Raw genomic sequence first — 27,968 nt, 5'->3', positions numbered from 1 at the left:
AACTGGAACTCCGAGTTTGTCATTATGCTCTACAGTAGGTACTATATTCAAAAGGTGTGTAGCTGTTGGACCTGTGGATGAGCGTCAGATCATCAACGACGTTGTCATCTCCGATCTGGGGATGTGACGACACGATGGCTATTTCTTGCGAAAAGGTACAAAGGAACATAACCACATGTATGTATAGAAGCTGTTGGCAATTCGGATATACGATTGCGAAATACCAGCCAAAATGGCATGATCGCGGGGAAACTGCCCTCGTGCACATTATGCAACAGACCCGTCTCAGCTACCACAGACAATCACCGCCATGGCTATCCCATCCATATTCGGGTCTAGATTTCATCCAACTTTGGTCTCTGAGAAGAGCTAGAATCCAGACATGACCTGTCGGCTGTCCATTGATAAGCTGTACTTGCAATCAAGACATCAATCTCCGGGGTTGCCGCTGTAGTCCCACCAATTTCGAGACCTAAAATCACTTTGCTACCTGATGGAGCTCCGGCTCGGCGGCTGCATCAAAAATATGTCGTTACTGGAGGTGAGGCAAACAAGACCCAGGGCCTAGCCTCCATTTCGAGGGCTTTGGTGGGTGGGCCAATCAAAGTTTGTCGAGAACGTGGCGCCCCATCGCGAAAGGCATAGCGTCGATGTCGTGATCAGTCTCAGTTGCAACTTAGAGACGATAGTCCTCCTGGCGGCGATTGCGCAATTGCAACTCCCCATCTTTTTTCCGTGTATTGAGCTCATTACAGGAAGCAGATGCTCGGGTTCGGACGATGTCCTTGCTCATTACTAAGGACGCATAAGGTTGGGGCCCTGCGGGCGGTCGCCCGGACATAGCATATAGGCCCCCCGTACTACACAACTCTCTCCTCCTCTTAAGAATTGGACTGTCCTCGCTCGTTCATTATCGTGTTCGTCATCTCGTCGTCTTGAATCTTCCAGTGCTTTGAAATCCTGTTCCATATTCAAGTCAGCAGAATATCTGCGTCATCAACTATACCTCATCCTATACCTAGTCTTCTTACCTTTTGGCTCTTTATTAGACATAACTGGGATACGCATTTTGCCTCCCCCAACTTTCAACAAGTCCATACATTAACAAACAACGCTTCGAATCATCTTCCACGCGTTCCAAAATGCCTGCCTTCATCTCCGAAACCTCCTCGCAAGTGTCCCTCCCAGACATGAAGCTTGAATGCGAGTCGGGCTATGTCTCTGGACAAAACTCGGAATACTCTTCGCCATCATCGTCCACCACTCTTCCTCAAGTCACTCTCACAAAGCCCCATATCGACCACCTCAACAACATGCTCGAGGATATGCACCCCATGGACATTCTCAGATTCTGCAAGGTCATGTTCCCCAACTTGTACCAATCGACTGCTTTTGGCTTGACCGGCCTCGCCACCATGGATATGCTCTCCAAGATCCAGAAGGAGCACCCCAACACCCCCACTGTCGACCTCATCTTCTTGGATACCTTGTACCACTTCAAGGAGACACACGACCTCGTGGACCGAGTCAAGGCCCGGTACCCCAACGTGCCTGTTCACATTTTCAAGCCTGATGGTGTCAACACCACTGAAGAATTCGAGGACATGTACGGCAAGGAGATGTGGAACACCGCCAGTGAGATGTATGACTGGATTGTCAAGGTTGAACCCCTTCAGCGAGCTTATGATGAGCTCAAGGTTGCTGCCGTCCTCAACGGTCGTCGACGATCTCAAGGTGCTGCCCGTGGTTCCATCCCCATCATTGAGATTGATGATGAGCGTGGTGTTGTCAAGATCAACCCCTTGGCCACTTGGTCTTTCAAGCAGGTTGATGCATACATCAAGGAGAACAACGTCCCCTACAACGCTCTTCTCGACCAAGGCTACAAGTCCGTCGGTGACTGGCACTCCACCGTTCCCGTCAAGGAGGGCGAAGACGAGCGAGCCGGTCGATGGAAGGGCCAAGACAAGACCGAGTGTGGTATTCACAATAAGCAATCTCGCTACTCAGAGTTTGTTGCCATGATGGAACGCAAGCAACAAGAGGAAAAGCTTGCTGCTGCTCTTGAGAAAGTGGCTCTGCCCACAGTCTAGTCGCACTCGCAACCAGACAAAAACTTATCTTTGATGACTTAATGATTGAAGCATTATGCAAGGCGTTTTAGGGAATAAACCGGTTCAGCAGAATCATGCTGGACCTAAAGGGAATGGGAACATCGAAAATCATCGAATGGCGTTGGGTAAAATATGAGAAGCCTGGTGCGGCGGAGGAATAAATAGCAAGCACACAATCGATATGATAGAATCTGCGGTAAACAGCAGACAAAAGAATAAACAAAAGAATCAATCAGACATGGGACCGATTGCCTTTCAACGCGTGACCGTTGGTATGAGTTGTGAGAATGAAGTTGATTGAGTGTAGGTAATCAAGATCACGAGGTGCAAGCCCGCCGACAACTACCCCGCGTCGACAGTTCGGTTTTCATGCTAACAAGTTGTCTCCTCCCCACTACTGATATCTGATATCGCCTTAGCGGAGCCCTGCCACTTACCCTTTACTGTTCATCGTGACCTATCTCAGCCTCGCGTATAAACTAAAAATAAAAAGTCTTGTCTCACAGCTACGATGCAAGAACTCGCCTATTGCCCCCCGGCCTTTGTCGAGAGGAAAAAAAAGATTCTTGACCAACTCGCAATCCCTGATACTGAGTATACGGATGCTTCGCCAAAAGGCTCTGTAGACGAGGGAATCCGTGATCTTATTGATGAAATCAATCAACAGTCAGGATTCGTCACCACTAGCAGCTGTGCAGGACGTGTTAGTGTATTCCTTGAGGGACGAAGGGCTGCCGAAGCCGAGAGCGAAGATGAGCGAGTAGCAGGTGTTGGTGGAAAGGGTGCTGGAGGAGCCTGGTTGTTTGTTTCTCACGATCCTATACCTGATAAAGGCGATGGGGCCACCGACTGGAGCAGTCAGTTTGGAATTGAAGATTCTGCAGCTGCTCAAAATGCAACTCCAACGGTCAAAGAGAGAAGACTTGTCCATTTCAAGTTTGAAGCAATGGTAAGCTGGAACCGTGCCTTTCTATACAAGAGACGGGGCAATGTTAGAATGCAAGTACATGTTAAACTGAGACATTACGTAGATTCTCCACGTCCTTACAGCATCCCCTGAGCATGCTCAAATACTTTTACGATGCGGGTTGCAAGCTGGCTTCCGAGAGTCGGGTGCTCTTAACATTGTCCCCAGCGGCAAAGATACTACTACTCCCATGGTCGCTATACGGACAATGGGCCTTGCCTTCGAGTCACTCATCGGACAGCAGGTTGACGGTCATCGCCAACGGATAGTCTCTTCTGAATACCTTCAGACACTCGTGGATATTGCAAACGAACGCTTCGAAGAGAATAAGAAGCGTATCGAGCGTTTCCAGAACGCTTTTCGGGATGCCGGGTCTGCACCGGCCCCCCGTCGAAACCCAGAGGGACAAGAGTGGGAAGATGCAGCGGCGAGACGAGAAAGGAAACGTGCTGAGGGTCTGCGGAAGAAAGCTGAGCTGAAAGCCAAGCAAGAAACAAACAAAAATGATGGAAATGAGCTCAATGACGGAGAAGGGGAAGAACAGACGGGCCTGCTCTTTTGAGGTATAAGTTGCTGTACACTTTGATTCCGCAACATAGCTTTTTTCGTTCCCAATACCGTAATGTACACGTACGTTCCTGTCTGGGTATGCCGGGACCCATCCTCTCTATATCTCTATAGAATCGTTCGTTCACAATTCTCATTACAAGTTCCATAAGGTTCTGTCTATGAGACAACCTTCTCGACCCAGCTCTTCTCTAGCTTCTTGACCTCGGCCTTGAAGTTTTCCACCTCCTGCCAGCAGTCGAGCGGCCTTCGGTCGTGCTCTCGCAGACATCGGATAACCTCGTTGCGTGCACCTTCGACGCCCTCGGGAAGATCACGCACTTGCTTGCGTGCCTCGAGCTTTTGACGCATTGCCCCGATTTCCTTGCTGACAGTGTACTGACTTTTGCTATTGTCGTCCTTGAACTCGGCGTTGGAGAGCTTCTCGTGTGCGATCTTGAGCGCTTCGGCCTCTTTCTTTTGGAGCTTCTTGAGCTCCTCGGCCACGCGGGCCTGGATCTGGAGCTCGATTATTTTGGATCGAGAGGCATCAGTCTGTTGAGGTGGAGAGCGACTTTGTTAGCTTCAATGGAGTCCTACGTAGCTTGCTGGTTGGGGGTTGGCTACCTCGTTGCTAGACTGTAGTGAATCTACGAGATCTTGTGAAATGCCGTTGGGCGCTGAGCTGTTTATTGGCAAGCTGTCAGTTACTGATTGAGATCAATCAGGATAATTTGAGAACTGGGAACAACATACGCCTTCCACACATGTGAGGAGATTGGTTTCGACTCGCTGGAACCCATTGTGTCGACCTCAATGGCTGTGCAACAATGTTCAATACCCAGCTCGTGATAACCTTCCTGGAAATTTCCGGCGTTGATCGGGAGCATCACGGAACGGCCATATTTCTGCCTCAGGTTGCAGATCTTGCTGTGATGAAATGCGTGGCGCTCCATGTGGCAGAAAGTGTGGCGCACCACCGTTCACCAAGGCATGGTCATCATCAAGCTCTTACACAGGAGCGGCTGTTGTATGCTGCCAATATGACACAGATCACAGACTTCGAGACACATCCACATCAATGACACAGATCAATTAATATTACGTCCGTGCAGTCGCGATATCGACTCAACGTGGCATAATCAGCGATTTGTTCATTTTCTTGGGAACCCAGCAGCAGCTAACACCATGCTCGCTCAGATCCGAATTGGCCCTGGAGTATTAGAGATGATCTATCCGAACTCTAAGAGCAGATGAACGTCTCGGACCAACATCCGCTGTCATTGAGGATACCACTTGTATGTCACATAACCCTGCTTACAGTTCGTTACTGTGGACTCGTCATCAAATGCATGTTGGATAACTGGATGGAATGGAAGGATTAAAAGTAAAAGCATCAGATTCAGGGCAATCGCCTGAACAAGATACTATGTATAAGATTTCCCTTTCTAGAATCGAGATAGTGCCCGTCTGTGGGTCGTATCTTGCTTCCCAAGGCAATGGAACCGAGCTTTCACGTACTGAATCATTTTATCTGTGACGCCAAGAGAATTGTCGGTCGACACGATATCCATAATATTGGATAGCAAGGCCGGCGTGCGTTGTGTAGTATGGGCATTTGTCCGTTATCATGTTAGTAGACGGTGACACGGGCCGCAGGTGCAGTTTGTATCAAACCTGACGTCGGAATTGATTTCCATCAACCACAGCACGGGAATTATAAGATTGCGGGCCGCCTTTGATCCTGGACCACGATGTCTACCAGGGTCCATGTTAGTTTTTACCCTGTCTTTGAGGCTTGTATTCCATGCTGGCAATCTGACAATGCTTAACCGACCATGAAAATATCCAGTAATTATAAAACTCTTCTCGTCATTTTGGAAGTAACGACTGTGGGTGCAGCGATTATTCGTCTTGTGCTCGCATGATCGAGTCACTCCGAGTTTCCCGTATGGTAGTGGATAGTTTGTTTCAGTCAGTTCGTTTTCGTCCACCTAGCTCGAGTTTGTGTCAGGCGAGGAAGAACGGAAGCCTGGAACAAAATATGTTTATCCAAACATAAAACAGGAAACATAGAAACAAGTCATACTTGAACATCTGCGGTGTAGCGGTGATGTGATGCCGTCAATTCCTGAGACAATGCGTAAAATCATTCCATTTCCACTTCCGACTGGATGCCTCTGGGGAGTCGAGGTTGAGAAGCCTCCAACTCTTGGCGGCAGTCTTATGGGGCACCGAGTGGCTCGCAAGCGCTGCAACGGCTCAATACCCGTATTCTTGCAGCAGGTCTGGCCGTTGACAGCCACTCACCCCTGACGAAGATAGCTAAAAAACTTGGTCGCCATTCCAAAAGGGGTCTGGGAATTGCTTCCACGAGCCAGGGCCAAGTAGTGGCTGGTTTCAGGAGCACAGGTTGACAAGGGTGAGGTCTGACTGGTTGCTCAAGCAGCCACTAAGTTACCTTCTTTTTCCCGTCAGCGGCCAATTCTGAGATCTGGCAGCGACATCTCTCATCCAATTGGCCATTTCTTGAACAGCCACGCCGTTACTACTGCGGCTACCCCTGTCGTGGCAAAAGGCGATCGGGGCCTATTAAGGTCGACTGACCACTAACCAGCGAAGGGAGCGCTCCTGGATAAGGTACAGAGCACATGTTCTCTCCATGGGAGAGGCGCTTATACGCTCGTGTACATGTTCAAGTCTGCAGCTGTTCTCTGTAGAACATCACACGATATGTACAGTGATGCGCATGATCGAAGCATGCCCAGAAAATATGAAATAAATTCACAGTTCCACGAACATTGCGGGCAGGAACAAGAAATATACCACGCCTTGCAAGGGGTTCCGGATGAATTTGGTAGCCACTCAGAGTCTTGATAACTTGACTCGCTGCATATGGTTGGATGAACGGAGCCAGGCCAGGAGAAAGCTGTAAGGGGCCCCTGCCGTTGTACGTACCACTTGTCCTACAGGGAGGGATCCTGGCCCAATGGACCTGGTAGCAAGTAAATCCTTTCAGCGCCAAGTCGAGACCTAACTCAGTTTTGTTTGCTTGCTTTAGTAGGTTGTGAGGGAGTCTGGGTTGACAGGAGGGCGGAGTAGACCGACCCATTTACATATTATCACAACGTCTGCTCCTTGTAGGCCTGCCTACCTTCATTCCTGGTCTTAATACTGGTGGTTCAGTTTTTTTCTATCTCTTTCTTCTTTGTTTGTCTTTGAGACATTTTATACATTCTTCATTGAGGCTGGCCATTCCATTTTTCTGACGTCGATTGTTCTCGGCCACTGTTTGCCAGCTGCTCGTTTCGTTTCGTCTTCATCCGTGTCTCTACCTGGATCTTGGGTCTCGGAAAGCCTTGAAACATTCAAAAACAGCCTTTTTCCCCTACAGATCGGACTGAATTGTCTTGTCACGTCACGATTGTCTCTGGTAGATCAGACCCTTTTTTTGTCTTGCAACAAGCACGAGTTGCGTTGCACTGCCCTACTACACGCGCCCAAACGTCGATCGTCTGTACGCCTGTCTCTACTTTCCTTGTCGCTGGACTGCCTTCCAAGCGCCCTTGCCTCAACTTCACTTAACTTGAACCTTTCTGCTTCACTTTCACTTACTCGCGGCAATTGACGTCGACCCGTTCTTTACTGCAGATCTAAATCCCAAATCCGCCAGAATAACAAAAATAGCCAGAGAGATCATCAGCTAGTTCTGATTTCCTCCAGCTGCAACGGAGAACATTACCTCGTGGAGGAGGCGAACAGCGGTTACAGACTTCAGACGTCACTGAGAACTGTCTTGGCACTGATCAATAAGCCTCCCTTGTTCTATCCGGATTCTTTATTGTCCCCATTGTTCTTTCGCCTGCTGCATTGTGTGTTGAACACGATTCCACCAGCGCCAAATTACCAAGGTCACTACCGAACAGTCCGCTTGTCGATCACGATTTATCAATACCACCACCAAGTCAACACCTGGATACGATCATGTTCTGACACCAAAGAACGAACACAAGGAGGAACAGCATACACTCACTTTCTTTAAAAGACCACCACCAGTCTCTGTGTGCTCGTTTGGGATTCTTTATTAGTCACACAATCGCCTTGTTTCATCATTCATTCACAACAAATAACGACAAATCACACCTTCTTTCTCATCTAAGGATTCCCATATAAGAAAAGCTCACCCGATCATTACTCGCGCCGCTCCCAGAGAGCCAACGCCGAAAAAATGGATTTCACACGGCGCCGGATCGCCGATATCAGCTCGTACATACCTACGACAACACTCAAATCTCGTGCTGAAGCAGCTCACGGAGATGCTGAAGCTACTCCCAACTACCACTCCAGTCTCGACGGTGTTAACCAACCTATGAATATGCTATTTAAGGATGTTTTGTGGTGGACACTGGGAATCATGGCCCTCATTGTTTTGTGGATTAGAATCATCGAGATTCTATGGGCAAGACTCCGTCATGTGTCGGCCATGAACGTGCCTGGGCACAAGCAAGAGTACTGGAGGATCTCTCAGTGGTCATGGATGCCTGGCTTGAAGAAGAACATCATCTACGCCCCCCTGTGGAACAAACGTCACAACCGAGAGTTCAAGCTCTCCTCTGCTATCAGCATGGGCACTCTTCCATCGCGACTTCACTTCACCATCCTTTTCATCTACCTGGGCAGCAACTTTGCCTACATGTTCGTCCTCAACTGGGCCAATGAGAACAAGTTTGCCTTTTGCGCCGAGCTACGAGGCCGTTCAGGAACGTTGGCACTTGTCAACATGGTGCCATTGATTATCTTCGCTGGACGCAACAACCCTCTTATTGCATGGCTCAAGATCAGCTTTGACACTTACAACCTCCTCCATCGCTGGATGGGTCGCATTGTCGTTCTTGAGACTATCATCCACACTGTCGCCTGGCTTATTGCTGCCGTAGACGACCTTGGTTGGGATGGTGCTGGTCGTCAGATCACTGGCATCCTCTTCTACGGCTCGGGAGCCGTAGGTACGGTGGCTATGACCCTCCTCGCCCTGCTTTCCGTCTCGCCTGTACGACATGCCTTTTACGAGACGTTCCTAAACGTTCACATTGTATTGGCCTTTGTGGCTTTTGTTGCTACCTGGGCTCACTGTGCCTCCTCTGAGCTTCCTGGAGGTCTGCCCCAACTCCCATGGATCATGGCCATCATGGCCATCTGGTTCTGCGACCGACTCTCTCGCATGTTCCGTCTTTTGTCCGTCAACTGGTCTTCAAAGGGTTGGACTGAGGCAGTGTGTGAGGCCATGCCTGGCAACGTCACTCGAGTTACCCTCCACTTGCCACGGTACAAGGACATCGAGCCCGGCACTCACGCTTACCTCCGCATCTGGGGTGTTTGCGCATGGGAAAGCCACCCTTTCTCGATATGCTGGACCAACCACGTCCGTGACAGTAGCCTGCCTATTGCTGAGAAGGAAAGTTCCAACACGGTCGACAAGTCAACCATGACGACGAGTGTTTCTTTTCTGATCGCAGCTCAGACAGGCTTTACCAAGAAGCTTTACGACCGTGCTGCTCAATACCCCGGGGGCCTTCGCGCCAAAGCTGCCATGGAGGGCCCCTATGCCGGACACCACAGTCTCGACTCTTATGGCCACGCAGTCCTCTTTGCTGGGTCGACTGGAATTACTCACCAAGTCTCGTACGTCCGTCACCTTCTCGAAGGATACAACCAAGGTACGACTGCCACTCGGCGTATAACCCTTGTTTGGATCATCCGCGAATATGAGTCTCTCGAATGGGTCCGACCATACATGGACACAATCCTTCGCATTCCCAATCGAAAAGACGTCCTCCGTATCCAGATTTTCGTCACCCGTCCTCAGAACCCACGCGATATTGTCAGTGCTAGCGCCACGGTGCGCATGTTCCCAGGACGGCCAAACGTTCCCCTTATTCTGGAAAGAGAAGTCCAGGAGCAGATGGGTGCCATGTGTGTCACAGTATGCGGACCTGGCGCTCTTGCTGACGATGTTCGCGGAGCTGCCAGAGCGGTGCAAGGCTCGAGCGTGGTGGACTTTGTGGAAGAAAGTTTCACCTGGTAGAGACTATGACCGCAGGGCAGAGGTGGAAGTAATCAAGGGGTTCTATTCAAACAGTATATATTTTGCGAAAATGGTAGTTTATGTCATGAAGACATCCATGAAGATTTTGTACAGGACAATCATAGCGTCACGCATTTCTATAGCGATCAAGTTACCAGAGAGAGATTTTGAGAGCCTATTTCTGAAGCCACCTGAATGTTTGTTTATATAAGTGATGTTTTTGTGATATAGTCAGGCCCTGGTAACCCAGTCCATTAATTCATGGGATCACTATTATATGTGACATTAGATTGATCTGTATTCCAGGGTCCAGGCCGGCCGACGAAACTGCTGGGTCTGGGTGCGTTCCATATTAGCGGGCGCCTTTGGCGTGAACCTGGAGTGCTGGGAATGCCCCGCAGTTCTCTCCAGGTATCCTCTGTTCCATAGCACTGTGAGTGGGCCCTGGGCTTAATGGAAACACGTACATTCAGTCGCGTCTTCTATCCGCACACAGACGCGATTTCTTCCATAGGTGCCGCCGACCTCTTTGTCACATACAATCTTGAATATTCATGATACTGCCTGTCGTTTAATGCTGTGTACCCACACACCAAGACTAAGTTGACAGTCAAATTTACACTGCATTTTCAACATATTCCCAACCTATCGCACAGATGCCTACTCGAAGGCGGGACTCAGACGAAGAGTCGCAGTCACGATCGCCTTCTCTAGCCCCACGAGCAGCACAACCGCATCGAGACCTCACCGTGCGAGAACGGGAATCCAGTCGCTCTGTTTCGGGGTCAAAGCGAAAGCGAGCGGATACACAAAACGGCGAAAGCTCAAATCATAGAAGACGGACAGCCGAACCTTCTCATGACAGCCACGACGACAGTGATGATGACGATATATACGACCCTGACCAGCCATTGGAAGAGCGTCGTAAAGTCCAACAGGGATTCCGAGACTTGCTCCGCGAAGTAACAGAGAACACGGAAGAGTACCTCCAGGCTGATTCGCGTGGAATTTACGACACTATTATTCGTGCCAATGAACTGTCAAAGAAAGTACGGCAGACGACCGAAGCCACAATAGACTCACGATTACTTGTCAGCACGACCGATTTGTCTTACAGAAAGACCTTGCGGTTAACTCAAGGAAGTCTTTCACAGGGCGTGGATGTGGATGAGTTTGTGTCAAAATGCATCACATATATGAGGCATGGAAGAGGAATTATAGATGACGATGCCCCCGAGCTTTCGAGCACTCAACGCCAGAGAAGAAGAACCACAAGAGCCGACGAAAATGGGGATGATGATGTTGGCGACGACGGTGACATGATGAACTGGCCTCACCTTGGCCGTTTTTCCGCCCTGCCATATACCCGTCGCCCTGCTCTACCTGGGTTCCTCCTCGGTCCCTTATCAGTCGAGAAGAAAGCTCGAAAAATTGCCAAGCGAAGTGCACCATTCAGGCCAAACAACTTGACAGAAACTCGCCCGGAAGTCCTCAATGTCGAAGATTTGGCTCATAAAGAGAACGATCTCACGGCAATCTGCAGCAAGATCCTCCATCAATTACAAAAAATTCAAGTCCACCTTCAACAAACCGTGTCGGACAGTATTAATGACGATATGGATGATGAAGAGAGGGACAGAATCATGCACCAGTATGGTCTCCGCAGTACTGGTGGCATCGACTTGATGCGCTTCGTCGTGAACCCCAAATCATTCGGCCAGACTATAGAGAACATGTTCTATGTCAGTTTTCTTATCCGAGATGGCCGTGTGGAAATCGAATTTGACGAGTTTGGCCTTCCCGCACTAGGTAAGTCAGCTACTGTGGAGTTATCCCTATATCGGTCGCTAAGTTATATTATAGCCCCGGTCAGCAAAGAGGACATCGATGAGGAAGATGAGCCAACACGACACGGGGCAGCAAAGCATCAGGCAATCCTATCCATGGACATGGAGACCTGGCAAGACATCATAGACACTTTTGGCCTGACGGAACCCATGATCACACACAGGAAAGATGTATCAAATTCAGGGCCCGGCGCCAGGGGATGGTATAGCTGAAAAATGACAAGAATGAATGAGTTGAAAGAACATGTCGAGTCTCTCAGATCCATTGTCATGCAACCACCAAACAAGATATCTTTGATGCTGCAAAAGGCCAGCACGACTTCGGCTAGTCTCATGCGCCATATGGCAAACTTTTGGTAGGGTTTCTTTGTTCATGACTTTGCCTCGTCATTGCCATGACTACAGATAGAATAGACTTGGTGCTGTTGGTGGCATTTTGTCTTTGTGAAAGAGTGTGCCTGTGCACGACAAGAGATGTGTGGTTTCGGTATATTTTTGGCGCATGTCGTATACCAACAAAGAAAGAACTCCAATCAAAGAGGATGAATAACAAAGACTCCTTCGAGCTTCGAGGACGCTCTCCTCGTCTCTTCATAATACCCTCCTTTCCTCTTGTCTGCAACCTGCTTTCCTGTTCATGTTCGAAGTGTCCCGTTCTTTCAAAAGACTTTAGCTCACATAAGTGAACTTGTTCATGCAGCTTTTGTTTTAGGACTACGTTGCTGGGCTCTACATTCTTTCACGCATTATCCCCCAATACATCCATCGCACGTCACTTTTTTTTTTTTTTTTGGTTCATCTTCCCACTATGCCTGCCACCGTACAGAAGTGCTTCGACCAATTTTTGCAGAATGCCAGAATTCGATCAGAAGAAACTATGCAAAAATGGGAGAAGGAAAGGACCAGCCTTGGTTCAAACCTCGACAACTTTTACGAACAAGAGTGTCTGAAAGTGCATCCTGAGCTTCCGGAACATGTCCTGGAAATCTTGAGAAAGCTTCATTCCACGGCTAAAAACAGTATCGAAGCGATGTTCCATGCCTTCAGTGCGTCACAACATGAAGATGCCAAGTATTTCGGAATCCGTCTGAAGAAAACGCAAATGGATGTCATGAGCATCCATGAACATGAGCTTCAGCAAAATAAAGAAGAGATCAATATGGCTAGAGCCGCACTGAAGGATTTCAAGACTCACGTGCACAAACAAGTGAATAATCGGTCGGACCGCGCTACGAGAGACAACAGACAGAGAAGAAGTGATACTCCGGGTAGCGGTGGGTTACATTTCGAAAGCGCCCAAATTCGCTCAAGAAAGAAGAGCCCTCGCACGCCGGTCTTCTTGCAATCTCGCCCTACAAAGGCTACAGCCAAGGGAACAGCCATGAGACAAAATCAAAAGTTGGAGCCTATTGTCGAGCCTGCTACTAGGAATGTTCCCACTCGTTCACCCGGGAGAAGCCCTGTCAGAAGCGTTCTCAGTGGTCACTCTGCTCACACCAGTCCTGAGGCATCACCGCCAGTCAGAGACCCTTCGACCTCAAGAAGATCGCAGTCACCCAAAAGCGATCACTCACAGTTCGAAGAGTTTAAAGATGGAAAATTCGAGGAATTACACGATGCGATGAGAGACTCGATCGAGTTTGCCTCGGAACTCAACCAAGAATATGAAGATAATCTAGTCATGGTCGACACCGACCGACCTAGCTTAGAGAACATGTATGACGATGAAGACGAATGGCAAGGTGAGTTTCATACTCTTCATAGCGAACCAAACGCTAAAAAATTATTTGCAGATGACGAAGAGTATGTTCCGAGACGTACCTTCGATGAACTTTCTGCCAAGAACAGCAGACTTGTCGAAGAAAACAGAGATCTGGACGAGGCGAACGCGGATCTTCGTGAGAAGAACGACAAGTTCCAAGGAATGATCAACGGGCTCACGTATATGAACGGGGAGTTGGAACGGGAGATTGGAGAGCTTCGCTTGTGTTCGCCTGATCGAGGACTGCCTGCTGACGACACCAATCAAACTGGCATGCAAACGTGGGACGGTGCTGGTCAAGGCCTGGATGTTCAAGGCCTGGATGGTCAAGGCCTGGATGGTCAAGGCCTGAGTATCCCATCCTCGCCTGACGAAACAGAGCAACGTGAGGTGCCAGCGATGCTTAATACACCATCAACAGTAGGCAAAGTCAAATCGCCATCATCAGTGCTACCATCGCCATCCCCATATGACAACATCTCAACTGGTACATCCAAACTTACTTCGCCAGTGTCACCTAGCTCGTCAGACACGACTTCATCAGATGGTTCGATTCAAGGTACACCGACAAAGGCAAGCGCGCCTACCCCCGGGTCTCTACACAGATTCAACTCATCAGACATGGGTTCAACAGTTGATCCAAGCCAATACCCTGATTCTATGAGTACCGTCGTGGCGCGCCTCCGGGCAGCAATCACACGCTGCAATATTGAGATACAGACGTGCCAGAAGGACATGAAAACTTCACAGGGGCACCAAACCTCTTCGAAATCCATGTTTGAACGGTGGCAAAATGCAGCGAGGAAACACCGTCATGATTTCCTTGAGACGGTGATGTATTTCGAATCAGTCAAGACCAAACCTGCGCCATCGAAAGACGACTTTCGTGCGGGCTCCAGCTCATTTGGAGGGTCGACTCGTTCTTTTGGAAGCTCTCCCCCGCCCAGTAGCATGGGTAACTCATTCGAAAGTGAATTCGTTGGAGGTTCACAGTGGGATGAGCCAGAACGTGCTTCTCCTCAGTCTGGAAACGCTCCAGAGCTTGCTGGCCCCAAGGGAAAGCCTGATGAGCCAGAGCGTGTGCAAGCATCATCCCCGATGGAAGGTTCTTCCGACAAGAAGGGTTCTACCCAGGAAAGTAGTTCCTCTTTCAGCGGAGACGGTTCGAAGAAGAACCAATCTGAGCCTAAACCCCAGACCCAGCCCCAAGATTCGCAAGATTCTCAAGAGAGCTCTAGCCCCAGGACTGGGACAAGAGGCACCAAACCATCGGCTCCACGTGGCCAGAAGAAGCCCAAGACGCTGCTTGGGAGGCTTTTTTGGGGACTGCCCTTTATTCAAGAAAGGGTAATGGATCCATTGTTGGCGGCTATGTTTCCCGTCCTTGTCCCCTATTATTCTCGCTTCGATAGGTGGATGGGCCGACAGGTGCGCAACCGGCTACCCTCCTATGCAATTGCCACGATGTTGACGATCGGGCTCTTGTGCTTGTACATTAAAACGTACAGCGTTTATCTGGTTCTACTGAGAGAGCGGAACATGTGGCTTGAGGCCAACAGAATAGCACCGATCCTCATGTTGAAGAGAGCCGCCATGTCATCGGAAATATCAGTCTGGGGTCTCAGAGAAGAACAAGGATTGATACGGAGTGTTGACCACTTTATGGAGTTTATGTGCTGGTCTCTCGGCATTACAGCTTTGAAGAACTGGATATTGAATGAGTGTGTAGTTGTAAGTCAAACTTTTCATCTTGGGTTTTTAGTGGCGATGACGCTTTTTGAGGCTGGCATACATAAGGTGAAAGTGGCCTTATCTGGCGGACCTTGGAGGCCCAGCTGAGCAGGGCAACTTTCTTGAAGATAGATGAGCTGGTTAAGGAGTCAACTGATAGTATTGCTTTCTATTGCTTTAGTTATTTAAGTGCCTTACATCAAGTTTCTCAGAGTTAGATTATCAAAATATTCTTTTGCCGTTTCATCCGAGTCTGATACATATCAACGTATTGTTTTGGCAGATCTAGACTGATGGGGAAATATTGGCCGTTCTGTTGACGATGCCGAGGTTGACACAACTACCATAAGACGGGTTCTCGGGTTTCAAGAACTGGCCGAATGGATCAGCTAGAATTTGATGTGGAATCAAGGACGACCCAAAAGTGAATTATTAAGCAAAGTGAGGTGGAGAGAGGTAGAAGACGTTTTTTTTTTTTTTTTTTTTTTTTTTAAAAAAAAAAAAATTGGAACTTGTTCTATTAATCGTGCAAGATTTTGAGATTTTCGTGTACTTGATATATTCGTATAAGTCAGTAAAGAGGTAGTATGCAAGTCATTATTAAGAATATTCACATGAGAATGGATTGGTAAAGCATCCACTTTTCCAGTCCAACTAAAATAAATTGGCTTTTGGACAGCAATTCCATGACCCTGGCTACCTGGAAATCGTGCGAGATTTATCGGCCGAAATGGATGACAATTAATAGGTAATAATAAATGTTGATGTCATGATCAGTTCAAGTTGAAACTCCGCCTTGACATTGGTAACATACGACCCTCATCTACTTATGAAGCAGGTAGTTTAATAGTACTTATTACTTATTAATTTCTCGTCATGATACGTTCTTCAACCCCCATTAATCAATACTTAAACAACGAATTACCCAGATTCTTTCAGCTACAAAAGAGGTCCCTTACACTTTCACGTGCTCTCAGATTCAACGTCATACATCCTTCAACTCCAACCTCAACAACAAGACTTGCATCTTCATTTTCATCTTCAACTCCATTTATTCTTGCCATTCAAAAACGCAGTTTCACTTTTTCACCACAACTATATTTACAAGAACCTATCTTTACAGAAATGTCTTCCAAACTCATTCCTTCAGATCCTGACCACGTTATGGTCATTCGCAATGTCACGCCCAACATTGCAACCTTCTCAGTCCCCTTCTCACGCTTTGGAAAGGTCAAGATTGGCGGTCGAGGCACTCTAGGTATATTTCTTACCCCAACTCATCATAAAACTGCACTAAACTGACATACTCTATAGTCAAGCTTACTTCTGGAGGTCTTGCTGTCTTCTCACCAGTAGCACTCACAAAGGCTACACAAACCAAGGTCATTGAGATGGGAGGTGATGTTCGCTATATCGTCGCCCTTGACTATGAGCATCACATCTTTATCTCCGAATGGGCAAAGGAGTATCCATCAGCCAAGATTATCGGCCCAGAGGGTCTGCCTGAAAAGCGCGCCAAGCAGACCGATGACCCCAAGATTGGTAACGAGGAATTTGCTGTTGTCTTCAACAAGGAGGCCAAGCGAGAGACTAGGATCGACCCGGAATTTGATGCCGATTTCGACTACGAATACGTCGACGGCCACGCCAACCTCGAAATTGTCTTTTGCTACAAGCCCGAGCGTGTCTTGATTCAGGCTGATCTGCTCTTCAACCTGCCACCTACTGAGCAGTACAGCAAGGTCCCTGAAGCAGAGCTCCCCGATGATGGAGCTGTCGGTAAGCTTTTCGCATGCGTTCAGAACCCCCGTGGCGACACCAAGTGGCTGCAGCGCTTCAACTGGTATTTGCTTGCCAAGAACCGTGACAGCTTCAACGACAGCATGGCTGTTATCGCTCAGTGGGATTTCGCTACCATGATCCCTTGCCATGGAGATGTTTTGGAAGGCGATGGAAAGGAAGTGTTTATGAAGGTATTTGATTGGCATATTCAGGGTAGCAAGTAGATGCGCAGTAAATGATTGATGCAAGAGTAGCGACAAGGAATTGGGATAATGGCATAAAGAACATATCAATCTACCCAAAATTAATGCTTTTCTCCTTTACAAAGGCAAGAGTAAGCTACAAACTTAGTAGTAACACATCTATAATACAAAACAATAAGCATCAATTACAAAATGGGTATAACGCTAACTCGAAGCCCGAACGCCTTTGTTGCAACAATCGTCAGCACATTTACTTTTTCCCTTATCCAATGTACGCCTAATCACACCCTTGCCTTTGTCAACGACCGTCTCGTCCGATACAAACTCCCGATGCCGCGATGACTCTGCAGCAGAAGCACTTGAAGGCTTCCTGGTACGTTCAAAGTGAGACGTTTCGGGAGCTGGTATCGGTTGCTCTGGTCTTGACTTTGATGGAGGTTCAGGCTCCATTTCCACGAATCCAAACATGGGAGAATCAGTTACCAGTTCCCCTCCTTTATAAAGATAGTCGCTGAGCTTCCCGAGTATCGCAAATTCGAGCTTGAGTTTGACTGAATATCCGACTGCCTTTACGCCTTGCTGCCAAAGAGGATTGTTGGTAAAGCCGACTGCGAGCAGCGCGACATCGATGAGTATGAGCAGTACGTTAATGAAGACGAGATGCCATAGGACACGGCTAGTTCGGTATTGCGGATCCTTCGTCCTGATGATTCTGCTCGTTTTCCATAGATAAATACCAGAGAGAAAGAAGTTCTGTACGCAGAATACTGCCAATTGAACCTTTTCGACCTTGATATATGCAGCATTGCGGTCGAGTCTCTGTTTATGGCCAATGGCGAAGATGAGAACGGTGATTGCGCTGTGCCAAATGGCAGCGTTGATGATAATCATCCACTTGGTAAAACACAAAATTACTGGGTTCTTGACAAGTAGTACAAGTCGTGAGTACAGGACAAGGGCTTGGCCAGTAGTCACAAGCATCCATCCTATATCGTTGATGATCATGTCCGGCACATCGCCAACGATGTCGAGGTAGCGGATCAACCAACCAGCCGCGTATGGCAGGATACCGATAGAAGCCGCGGCGAGACTCCAGAAATATAAATCGCTGCGTCTCCTAGATGAGGTGAAAATTAGAGCAAGCAACTCGATGCCGTTGTAGAGCGAGATGGTAGCGCAGATCTGTCAAGGAAGTTAGTGTTAGTCAGTTGCTTGAAAGGTAGGCTATGAGGGGATTCGTACAATGACCATTATTGCCTCTAGGGTATATTTCCCGTTGGGCATGATCCTCATCATAACATCGTTACGACTCTCGTGAGCCATCTTGGCCTACTTTGGGCGCGGTGAGGCCGTGTCATGGGCTGGAGGAGCAGGAGCAGAGAAGAGAGCTCTGAGAAAATGAAGCATGAGGAGGACCAGCTATAACTAAATTATAGTGGCAGTCGACACGGGAACAGTTATGACGATTTACACCGCCCCAAAGGAGCGTACTGTAGATCTGTGTTAGGTACCCAGGGTGCTCTATATTGCAATTTGTAGGTAGGGAGAAGAGCTGAAGAGACTGGTGCGCCAAGTCAGTACATACGGATACAGGGTCTAGACTAAAAGGTCCCGCGGATGTCTCCGAAGGAAACTCATTGATTGATGAACCTGTTGGTGTGGCTGTTAGGTTTGGGCTAATATGCACTTTGGAGGCTTGGAGTCTGCTTTAGCAGTCTCTGATCCTTGTCATGAACCAGAGACGGGTAAACGGGCGCGGATGGATGGCTTTCCGTTGCAGGGGACGAGGATCAAGAGAGACATGACTGCCGGAGCCAGTAAATCATAGGCAGGCAGATCTTCTTTATGCAATCTCCATGAGACAAAAATTCCAAGTTGGATATATTTAGTGCCTATCGTCGGTACTTGCTTTTATATAACTTATTTGGCCAGGGATGATTGACGAGGAAATGAGCCGTCTTCAACATTGCTGCCTCATGACTCGTCCAAAATACGAAGGAACTTTGATGCATGAAAAGACTTGTTGTATATTCGGTTAGCTATGGAAAGAAGCTTTTTGATTAATGGACAGGCTTGAAAGTTTATCGAGAGTCAGTCGGCCCCTGCTTCTGACAGAAGCAATCACACCGGCAATTGAGTAGAGTAACAAAGTTGCCCGTTGCTAATTTGGTGATGAGGATAGATTATCGATCCCTGTCAGTTGCATATATCTTTTGGTAATTTGAAAGTGAAGTGGTTAATGATTGGAAGACTGTAGATATATTGTCTTAGATGCCTTGTGATAATCCCCATGTGACTCCCCCACAATCCCCAACAGTGGAGCACGCAAGGTACTTTAGTAGTAGCTAATAGGTAGGTAGGCACCTCTTATCTTATCGTATGGACCTGTCTGCGACGACTACGCCATCATTCTCTAGCACCTCTTCTTCCATACTGCAACCTCTACCGACTCCGATTTTTACCTGCACAACTCCCTTTCGACTTTACCGTTGCTTTACTGCCATTATATCTTGAGCACAGAATGATATAGGCGCCATGGCTGAGTACGGGCGTATGGACCCGTTCTCCTTTGCGGGTTCCAAGGATGTCCATCATCCTGTGAGCATTCGCATGTAAGAAAGGCTTCTTCACAACCAAAGTCTGAACTGACGTTTACAAAGAATGAATCTTGAGGGCGAGGAACCCCCGTACAAGTTCTCAACCCTTCTCGAGCGCCCAGAGTTGCGCCACATTGGCTCCAACATCAGGTGCGCCGCCATGCTGATGATCTCCAAACCACTTCTGCGGCAGGCTAACTAGAGCTGCTAGCCCCAACTCCGACCTCTATGTTACTGTCCAAGTTTGGTCCGGCTCCAAGCCCTTGACTGTTCCGGTCCAGACTGCCTACAAACCCTTCCGATCCGAGCGAAAGTATGATACCCATAGAGTTTGAGGCGCCATATGCTGATCGAGATGCTAGATGGAACGAGTGGATTCAGCTGCCCATTACTTACGACTCTCTACCGGCCAACTCATGCCTGGCCATCACAGTATGGGATCTTTCGCCGGTGGGCGGAGATGGAGCCATTGGCCACGCCATTCCTTTTGGAGGCACAACTCTACCGATGTTCGATGACGAAAATCAAGCACAGAAGGGACGACAGAAGTGTCTTGTACACCGACATAAACACGCAGATGGCAACGATAATACGGCGACACCTGCGCTGGTTTCGTCCAAGAAGAAATCGTCTCGAAAAGGACAACTTCCTCCCCTGGACAAAGACGCAGAGGAGTTGGACAGGATGGAGACTTTGTTTAAAAAACACGAAATGGGCGAGATACCTCGGGTTGACTGGTTGGACCAGATGGTGTTCCGGAGCTTCGAAAAACGTGGCCTTCAAGCCGCCAAATCATCAATGAAAATGCTCCAGAGGCAACGAGCCATAAACGGGGAGAACGATGCGGAGGGCCAAGATGGTGAGGACAAAGACGGACGCCCAGGTCAATCAACATTTCTACTTAACGTCGAGCTTCCACGATTCGACTTTCCTGTCGTTTTTGCCGACCACGAATATGGCCCTCCTCCTATATCGGCCCTCCAGAATCTCTCAGTCTCCCAGGCTAGCATCGCCCACCGTCAGCCGCAAGTTCAGTATGGCCCTGGTATCAATGCGTTAGGCGAACACTCTACAGCTCTTGGGGGGCGACTGATCAAAGTTTATGACCCCGAAGCTGGGCATAGAGACAATCCTGCGGAGGCCAAGCACAGAAGATTGTTCCGAAGCTCACACCGACATGGTATTCTTGACAAGGACCTTAAACCGAATGCAAAGGTTCGAGATGAGCTTAACTTGATCATGTCATACTCCCCAACTCATGTCCTCAGCCCAGAGGAAACTGATCTGGTTTGGAAGTTCCGCTATCATTTGACCAGAGACAAGCGGGCTTTGACCAAATTTGTCAAATCTGTCAACTGGGGCGACCAAAGTGAATCGAGACAGGCCATACAGGTACTTGGTCGTTGGACCGCTATTGACATCGACGATGCGCTTGAACTTCTTGGGCCGTCTTTTGATAACTCTGCTGTCCGTTCCTACGCCGTAGAGCGACTCCGCAAAGCCGATGATGAGGAATTACTGCTATATCTATTGCAATTGGTCCAAGCTCTTAAATATGAGCATATCTCGACTGAAACAGAAGAAGAGAGCTGTCATGATTCATCTTTGGCTCGCTTCCTGATCCAACGCGCGGCAGCTAACTTCCTGTTGGGAAACTATTTCCACTGGTATCTGATGGTAGAGTGCGACGATCCGAGTCCTGAACAAGGTGTAGATAACCGCAACATCTACCGCAAGGTTGCTTACGACTTTATGGTTGAGCTTGTGAAGCAGCCAGACGGTCAGGAAACGCGCAAAACTTTACTACGTCAAGCAGAGCTGGTCGCCATACTCTCAAGGATTGCGCAAGAAGTCAAAACGTCAAACGAATCTGTTGCAAAGAAGGTCGACAAGGTAAAGCATTTCTTAGCTGACCCAAAGAATGAGCTCCTTGCCTTCGATCCTCCTTTACCGATGCCACTTGACCCTTCAGTATTGGTCACGGGAATCATCCCGGATCAGACAGTGGTTTTCAAATCATCGCTTAATCCATTCAAATGCACATTCAAAACGACAACGGGAAGTTCATATCCTATCATCTTCAAGCTAGGTGATGATCTTAGACAAGATCAGCTTGTTATCCAAATCATCACTCTTATGGATCAGTTATTGCAGAAAGAGAATCTGGATCTCAAGTTGTCACCATACAAAATTCTGGCAACCAGTACCTCGGCTGGTGCTTCGCAATTTGTGCAATCAGCAAGCTTGTCAAGCATTGTCAACAAATTCAAGAACAACCCAGCTTTGGCTTATCTCAAATATCATAACCCAGATGACAGGCAACCTCTTGGTGTCCGGCAAGAAACCTTGGATACGTATGTGAGGTCTTGCGCTGGCTACTGTGTTATAACTTACATCCTTGGTGTCGGTGATCGTCATCTGGAAAACCTTCTCCTTGCGCCTGACGGACACTTCTTTCACGCTGATTTTGGGTTCATTCTTGGACGAGATCCAAAACCTTTTGCTCCGCTGATGAAGCTATCAAAGGAAATGGTGGACTGTATGGGCGGTGTACAGTCGGAGCACTATAAACAGTTCAAGCAGTACTGTTTCCTGTCATACACGGCGCTACGCAAATCTTCGAATCTTATCCTCAATCTCTTTAGTCTTATGGTTGATGCTAATATCCCTGATATCAGACTTGAGCCGGACAAGGCCGTACTCAAGGTTCGGGAGCGCTTCCATCTGGAGTTGAGCGAGGAAGAGGCGTTGAGATATTTCGATCGAGTCATTGAGGATACACTGACAGCGTATGCGCCCGTTGTCATTGACAAGTTGCATGAGTGGGCGCAAGCTTTCAGGGCTTAGAGGTCTTAATGAGATGATCTGCTCAATAACGGAGTTAGGGCGTTGTGGTACACAGGCAGTTAAAGCATGGGTTAGACAATGGACTAGTAATTTGATTTTGTATATGTTCGTATATGCACGTCAGTATAAGTGTTGTTTATATCAAACATCGCGGCTCGTGTACTCATTTCGTCTTTTGCTTTTTGCTTGGCGTCGCATACTTTATCAGCCAAGAGCTTGCAGACATCATTACACCGTTGTCGACCTATTTTCTTCTTGTCTCATGTCTCACCAAAAGTAAAGACACCCTTGCCCTTGCGAAATCCTTGAAGACCCTTCTGCACAGCATTACGCAGAGTCTCCTCTTCTGTCTCCCAATCCCACTTGACTTCCTCAATAGGGACATCGCGGAACTGGCCTGAACGAATGATTTGGAGGATATCGTCGATTGCGTGTTTTCTTCCGGTTGGGTCCTGCTCGTTCAGTCGGCTCAGCCAGAAACCGGTGAAGCGGATGTCCTTGAATATCAGGAGACCGAGAGGCAGTTGGACGGGTTGCTTGGCCATGCCGCCATACGAAACTAGGGTTGCACCGCTGCCAAGAGATCGGGCGATGGCGGTTGCTGACTTGCCTCCAACACAGTTGAGACCCAGACCAATGTCCTCACGGCCTTTACGGGTGATCTCAGCAAGCTGGTCTCTCCACTCACGGGATAGGAATTGTGACTCAGTGACAACGACATCTGCGCCGAGATCGAGGAGTTCCTTCTTGAGAGTCTCTGTGGCCTCGGAAGTATCACGGTCGCGGATAACATTGATGCTCCTTAGACCCCAGAGCTTACCGAATTGGATGGCAGCTCGTCCAACACCTGAGTTGGCGCCGTTTTGAATGAACCATTGTCCGCTGCCAACTTCAAGTGGGCGCATACCCAGGCCAGCCTGAAGGCCAGCATTGGGACCGTAATGGCGCAAGATACGGTAGGCAGTAGATGGGTTGACGCTAACAGTGGCAACCTGTGTAGGAGTCAGGCCCTCTTTATCGATCTTGATGAATTTGCCGGCCTCATCGACGGCGTGTGTCCTCCAAGTTCCGAACTGGCCGATGGCAGGGATGACCCAATCGCCTTTCTGCAGTGATGAGGAGGGCGAACCGGTAGAGACGACCTCGAAAACACCTTCGTTGCCAGGAATGGCAGAAGGTTCAGAGGTACCAATCAGGGAGGTGAAGGGAGGCTTGGAACCATATGTGCCTTGGACGGTGTTGATATCGGCGGGGTTAATGGGAGCGGCGAGTGTTCGGACGAGTACCGAGTTTGAGGGAATAGATGGTGAGATAGAGTGAGTATGAAGGCTGGTGATTGTCTGTCAGATCGTGGTGCTGCTTTTAAAGAGGAATGAGTTACTCACCTAAGGACATCAGAAGGCTCACCAGGCTTGGAGAAAACAAGTGCCTTTGCTTGTGTGTAGCCATAAGGACCTGACTTATATCGTGCCGCAGTGATGGGAAATCTTGTCATATGTTGAGCGCTGAGTTTTGCCGAGGGTCTGGTAAGCCCAGAAGCAAGCGGCCTGATGCGCAAACACTGTGAACTAGCCATGATAAATGAAACAAATCATCAATTACTCTGTGGTTGTAGAAGAATTGGTAGGTCTTCTGTAGTTGAAGTTGCTTTGCGACTCAACCCAACCGAGCTCAGTCTAGATTGACGAAAGCTCTACAAGACTATGACGTTAGCGGACAAATGAGCAACGAGTTTATCGGCCAATCAGAAAATGCGATAAAGCGGAGTCATAAAGAGTGTCTGAATATCGGGGTCCAGAATCGAATTGTGGAAAATTGGATCCCTTCAGCAATTGTGGAACGCGGGGGTTTCGACTTTGTGCTTTCCTAGATCGGGAACTTTGAACGAGACTGGGTAAAACATTTTTCTCTGCAATGGGTAAGTAGCTGAGAAGGGAATGGGCTTATTTCCACTGCGTGCGTTAGTTTACCACTATAGAAAATTTCAGGTACTTGACGATACTTTTACACTTCATCCGGTTTATCATGACTCGTGACGATCAGGGGAGAGAGTATGTACAAGCAGATTTCTCTTCGATCTACCTCTTTGCTAGACGGACCAAAGGAAGGACATCGCAATCTTGAATCATGCAATGACCAATCTGCAGAGGCAAGACAATTGGTGAAACATATTTTAGTGTCTTTCCACTCTGTTCCTGGTCTCCCATGGAAACGCAATTCAGTAATCATGTTCTAGTTGTTGATAAAACACCTATGTCTTTGTAGGTATAGGTTATGCCAAGATCTGAAGTTACACGGCGACATAAGAGAAATTAATCTCATCTCGGAAGAGAACTATTTTGCCGGTATAGTGCGGCCCAGTACTACAGTATAATTCTCAAATTATTGACATGGACTATTGGGATGCATCACGGTTGTCTCGGTATGGACTGTGATGCATTAGTGCGTGCAAGAAGACAAAACATATCTGCTCACAACATGGACACTGGAGAATCGATGACGGCAACAGTAGTGGAAATGGATATGTTTGAAGCCCTTCTGGAATTTCCCCGTCTTTCATCACAGTCAATGACGATTGAGGTAAGCAAACAGACCATGATATGGTCCGTCTGAAAGCCCCGAACCAATCCAAGATCCATAGGAACCCCTCCAGGTATTAAAGCCTGGGAGAGAAAACCAACACTTGTTGGTAATGGTCGACTTTTTCTCCCGGTGCTCTAAGGTATACGTGACTGAGCTGGCTAGGGCCAACGAGGCAGTTGAGTTTATTGCATCTGAGCAAAGATGAAGATTTTGGGCTCAGATAAGACATCCCAAAAGTCTTGAAGTGCTTGGGATATATTCAGATTGTCGAAACGTCCGCAACCTTGTTGAAACATGCGTCACTGGGGTATTTGACTTTGGCATTGGCCTACGTCTGTGGCGTTATAGTACTAGGAGTATCTCACAACATTGGAAAAGTTGGCTGATAGAAGCATGAGAAACATAATTGTCAAGGCAGTTTATGTTAGTTAGGTCGGACTTTAAGGTAATTTATTCTTGTTTCCTAAAGCTTAGAAGACAACTCCCTATCAGTACTAAGTAGAGCACTGCAAGGCAAAAGAATGTCCTGCTTGCCTGCCTGCATTGGATGTTCGGGAATGTAAGGAATGGGTCCCTGATCATGATGAATCGTCTAGGCGTTGCTGTAATTTTATTCAGCAATGCTATAGTATATATAACTTCGTTATATTTCGTTACGGCTCTAAATGCTATAATCGCCTAGGAACGAGTATAGCATTAAGCATTATTTGTTATTTATTTAATAATTGCCATTGAATGATTGCACGATGCCCGGTTTTAAGAGTTAGAGATTAGTAGTTAGGTAGGTAGGCGCAGGTACTCTAGAGGTACTTGTACTTCGTAAAACCACTGCCTGCGGGCTGGCCCGCTATTCCCCATAGAGACTAATCCCATGGGGGGGCCATCTTGGCATCCCGAGCACTAAACAGGACTTGTCGAACCCAAAGTCGCCCAGCGCCCAACCCGCGTGGATAGCAGCAGGGTCCAGGGGAGTGCGGGCTCACTGCAGTCTCTCAGGGGCAGGCCCAGAAGAGGAAACAGTGGGTTGCACGCGAAGCTGCAAGTATTTCCAATGTATCCCCATTGGAGCAAGTGCCAGCCACGGCATTTCTCCACTTACCTCAACCCACAGATGGGTTCCTAGGTTCCTTCCAAGACCCAAGACCCCGTCTTGTACCAATTCTACCTGTCTTAGCACCCTAGATCAAGAAGGTTACCTAGTTAGGGTAGTAGCTATGGAACTGTACTTGTACTTTCAGCATTCTTTCTTCAGCAAAGACGTTTCTCCTCCCTCATCATTCTCTCAACAACCAACCATCCTCTCTATTCTATCCTACGTCTCTTTTGCGAGCATTGAACATCATTATCGCAATTGTCCTTCTCGTCGCATCAATTGCTCTCCACGACCAGGGTCAATATCATAGCATCCAGAAAAGCACGCCACGCGCGTTGCGAATCCTTGCAGCTTGCAGTCAACCACAAGCCACCCGACCCTTGCTCCAATTTTCCACCACCTCCATACTGTACAGATCCATACACAGATACCTGTACTGCACATCCTTGGACCTGACCTGACCTGACCTGGGTTGAGCCGTTGATCAAACCTCTCCTTTCTCGTCGCCTTGTTCTTGCGGGGAGTTGAAACTCTGCTTCGTCATCTTTTTGCAACTATTGCATCCCAGTCGTCGATTGTAACTTTATCGAGACTTTCTGTTGCTAGCTCAATTCTTTTCTCTTTGAGCTTCTCGATTCTTTCGCCAAAACCCCTTTCCGATTTTTTGGTCGACAGCTTCCATCTACCTTGTTCCAGAACCCGTCCGATCCGCATTATTGAACGAATCAACAACCTAATTAGCCAACATGTCGTCTCTCTTTGGCAAGAGTAGCGGAAGCTCACGCTTCCAGCTACCTGCGCTCAACCTCAATTTTGGCAGCATCACAGACGGCACCAATATCCCACCGCCTCCGGATTCACCTGTTCAGAAGGTCCCAACGCCTCCACAGACACCGCCCCCCGTCAAGGAAGCCAAGAACGAAGCCCCCAAGGAGTCGACACAGGATACATACGGCAGTGTCACTGAGGATGTCGGCAACAGCACACCGCAGCCAAGCGTTACTGCTTCTTCTAATGGTAATCTCGCTGGAACCAAGCGCAACGCCGACGACGATGCTCCGTTGAGCCCAGCTGCTTCAAGCCGTCAAGGCAGCATCCGTCGCCTATTGAGTAGGACCATGTTGAATAACAGTTATGCAGAGGGCCAGAAATCATCGAACGCAAGTGTCCAGTCACCCCCACCCGGATATGCTCGCCCAGCCAGCCAGGGCGGTGCGAGCTATCTCGACGAGCGCAAGAACAAGAGAGCTAGCGGCTGGTTCAGGCGCATGAGAAGCGGAGATCCTCTCCCCGACAAACGAGCCAGCACCATGTATATGGAAGAACCTCCTCGTGCTACGACTCCCCAGAAGCAATCAGGCCCGCCGCCTCCTATGATACCCGAATTAACCGATATCCAAAAGGACAACGGAAGCCTGGGCTCTGACCTTTTCAAGAACATCAAGTAGACCGACATAGGTTTTGGATACCTAGAGCTAAACCGCGCCTGCTCCATACCGCCCGTTTCTGGCTCGTCAGCCACCCTGTTTTTCCCATTCAACCATTTACATATTTAAAGACCAGAAATTGAGACAACAAGACAAACAACCATTTTACACCTACCTATTCCTATTAACGATCGAGCCCGCAGCTTTTACGGCGCAACGCGAGCCGATCCATTACTTCTTTTGGAACAACACGTTTCTCTCAACACAGGGAGGACGATGTTTTCGGCTTATGTCTTGGAGGAGAGGGTGTCTGTGATAGACAAGGAGATGTAGAAGAGAAGGAAATCAAGAGCAGTGCAGTATGATGAAGATGGCTCATCAAGA

The 27,968-nt window shown here is 48.3% G+C and overlaps 11 protein-coding genes across 11 annotated transcripts; 8 read left to right on the top strand and 3 right to left on the bottom strand.

Annotated features, from left to right (window-relative positions):
- Positions 1-1,142: 1,142 nt before the first annotated feature.
- On the top strand, positions 1,143-2,093 carry FPOAC1_004639 (uncharacterized protein; the record flags this gene model as incomplete). Its single annotated transcript, XM_044849181.1, has 1 exon — positions 1,143-2,093. The coding sequence occupies one exon, from the start codon at positions 1,143-1,145 to the stop codon at positions 2,091-2,093; it is 951 nt and encodes a 316-aa protein (XP_044707891.1).
- Positions 2,094-2,625: 532 nt separating this feature from the next.
- FPOAC1_004638 (uncharacterized protein) lies at positions 2,626-3,643 on the top strand (the record flags this gene model as incomplete). Its single annotated transcript, XM_044849180.1, has 2 exons — positions 2,626-3,063; positions 3,146-3,643. The coding sequence occupies 2 exons, from the start codon at positions 2,626-2,628 to the stop codon at positions 3,641-3,643; spliced, it is 936 nt and encodes a 311-aa protein (XP_044707890.1).
- A 164-nt stretch (positions 3,644-3,807) lies between these two features.
- FPOAC1_004637 (uncharacterized protein) lies at positions 3,808-4,583 on the bottom strand (the record flags this gene model as incomplete). Its single annotated transcript, XM_044849179.1, has 3 exons — positions 3,808-4,182; positions 4,255-4,312; positions 4,384-4,583. The coding sequence occupies 3 exons, from the start codon at positions 4,581-4,583 to the stop codon at positions 3,808-3,810; spliced, it is 633 nt and encodes a 210-aa protein (XP_044707889.1).
- Positions 4,584-7,855: 3,272 nt separating this feature from the next.
- On the top strand, positions 7,856-9,712 carry FPOAC1_004636 (uncharacterized protein; the record flags this gene model as incomplete). The annotated part of the gene is made up of 1 exon (XM_044849178.1): positions 7,856-9,712. The coding sequence occupies one exon, from the start codon at positions 7,856-7,858 to the stop codon at positions 9,710-9,712; it is 1,857 nt and encodes a 618-aa protein (XP_044707888.1).
- Positions 9,713-10,368: 656 nt separating this feature from the next.
- On the top strand, positions 10,369-11,772 carry FPOAC1_004635 (uncharacterized protein; the record flags this gene model as incomplete). Its single annotated transcript, XM_044849177.1, has 2 exons — positions 10,369-11,521; positions 11,576-11,772. The coding sequence occupies 2 exons, from the start codon at positions 10,369-10,371 to the stop codon at positions 11,770-11,772; spliced, it is 1,350 nt and encodes a 449-aa protein (XP_044707887.1).
- A 595-nt stretch (positions 11,773-12,367) lies between these two features.
- FPOAC1_004634 (uncharacterized protein) lies at positions 12,368-15,188 on the top strand (the record flags this gene model as incomplete). The annotated part of the gene is made up of 3 exons (XM_044849176.1): positions 12,368-13,301; positions 13,353-15,052; positions 15,126-15,188. 3 exons carry the CDS (start codon positions 12,368-12,370, stop codon positions 15,186-15,188), a joined length of 2,697 nt encoding a protein of 898 aa, XP_044707886.1.
- A 989-nt stretch (positions 15,189-16,177) lies between these two features.
- On the top strand, positions 16,178-17,058 carry FPOAC1_004633 (uncharacterized protein; the record flags this gene model as incomplete). Its single annotated transcript, XM_044849175.1, has 2 exons — positions 16,178-16,310; positions 16,367-17,058. 2 exons carry the CDS (start codon positions 16,178-16,180, stop codon positions 17,056-17,058), a joined length of 825 nt encoding a protein of 274 aa, XP_044707885.1.
- Positions 17,059-17,241: 183 nt separating this feature from the next.
- FPOAC1_004632 (uncharacterized protein) lies at positions 17,242-18,360 on the bottom strand (the record flags this gene model as incomplete). The annotated part of the gene is made up of 2 exons (XM_044849174.1): positions 17,242-18,219; positions 18,280-18,360. 2 exons carry the CDS (start codon positions 18,358-18,360, stop codon positions 17,242-17,244), a joined length of 1,059 nt encoding a protein of 352 aa, XP_044707884.1.
- A 1,212-nt stretch (positions 18,361-19,572) lies between these two features.
- Positions 19,573-22,481, top strand: FPOAC1_004631 (uncharacterized protein; the record flags this gene model as incomplete). Its single annotated transcript, XM_044849173.1, has 4 exons — positions 19,573-19,649; positions 19,698-19,784; positions 19,846-19,947; positions 19,997-22,481. The coding sequence occupies 4 exons, from the start codon at positions 19,573-19,575 to the stop codon at positions 22,479-22,481; spliced, it is 2,751 nt and encodes a 916-aa protein (XP_044707883.1).
- Positions 22,482-22,741: 260 nt separating this feature from the next.
- On the bottom strand, positions 22,742-23,976 carry FPOAC1_004630 (uncharacterized protein; the record flags this gene model as incomplete). Its single annotated transcript, XM_044849172.1, has 2 exons — positions 22,742-23,810; positions 23,867-23,976. 2 exons carry the CDS (start codon positions 23,974-23,976, stop codon positions 22,742-22,744), a joined length of 1,179 nt encoding a protein of 392 aa, XP_044707882.1.
- A 2,927-nt stretch (positions 23,977-26,903) lies between these two features.
- Positions 26,904-27,605, top strand: FPOAC1_004629 (uncharacterized protein; the record flags this gene model as incomplete). Its single annotated transcript, XM_044849171.1, has 1 exon — positions 26,904-27,605. One exon carries the CDS (start codon positions 26,904-26,906, stop codon positions 27,603-27,605), a length of 702 nt encoding a protein of 233 aa, XP_044707881.1.
- Positions 27,606-27,968: the final 363 nt, after the last annotated feature.

This window comes from Fusarium poae, chromosome 2 (genome assembly GCF_019609905.1).
Source record: "Fusarium poae strain DAOMC 252244 chromosome 2, whole genome shotgun sequence".
NCBI classification, from domain to species: Eukaryota; Fungi; Ascomycota; class Sordariomycetes; order Hypocreales; family Nectriaceae; genus Fusarium; species Fusarium poae.
This window is presented reverse-complemented; position numbering and strand designations above follow the sequence as displayed.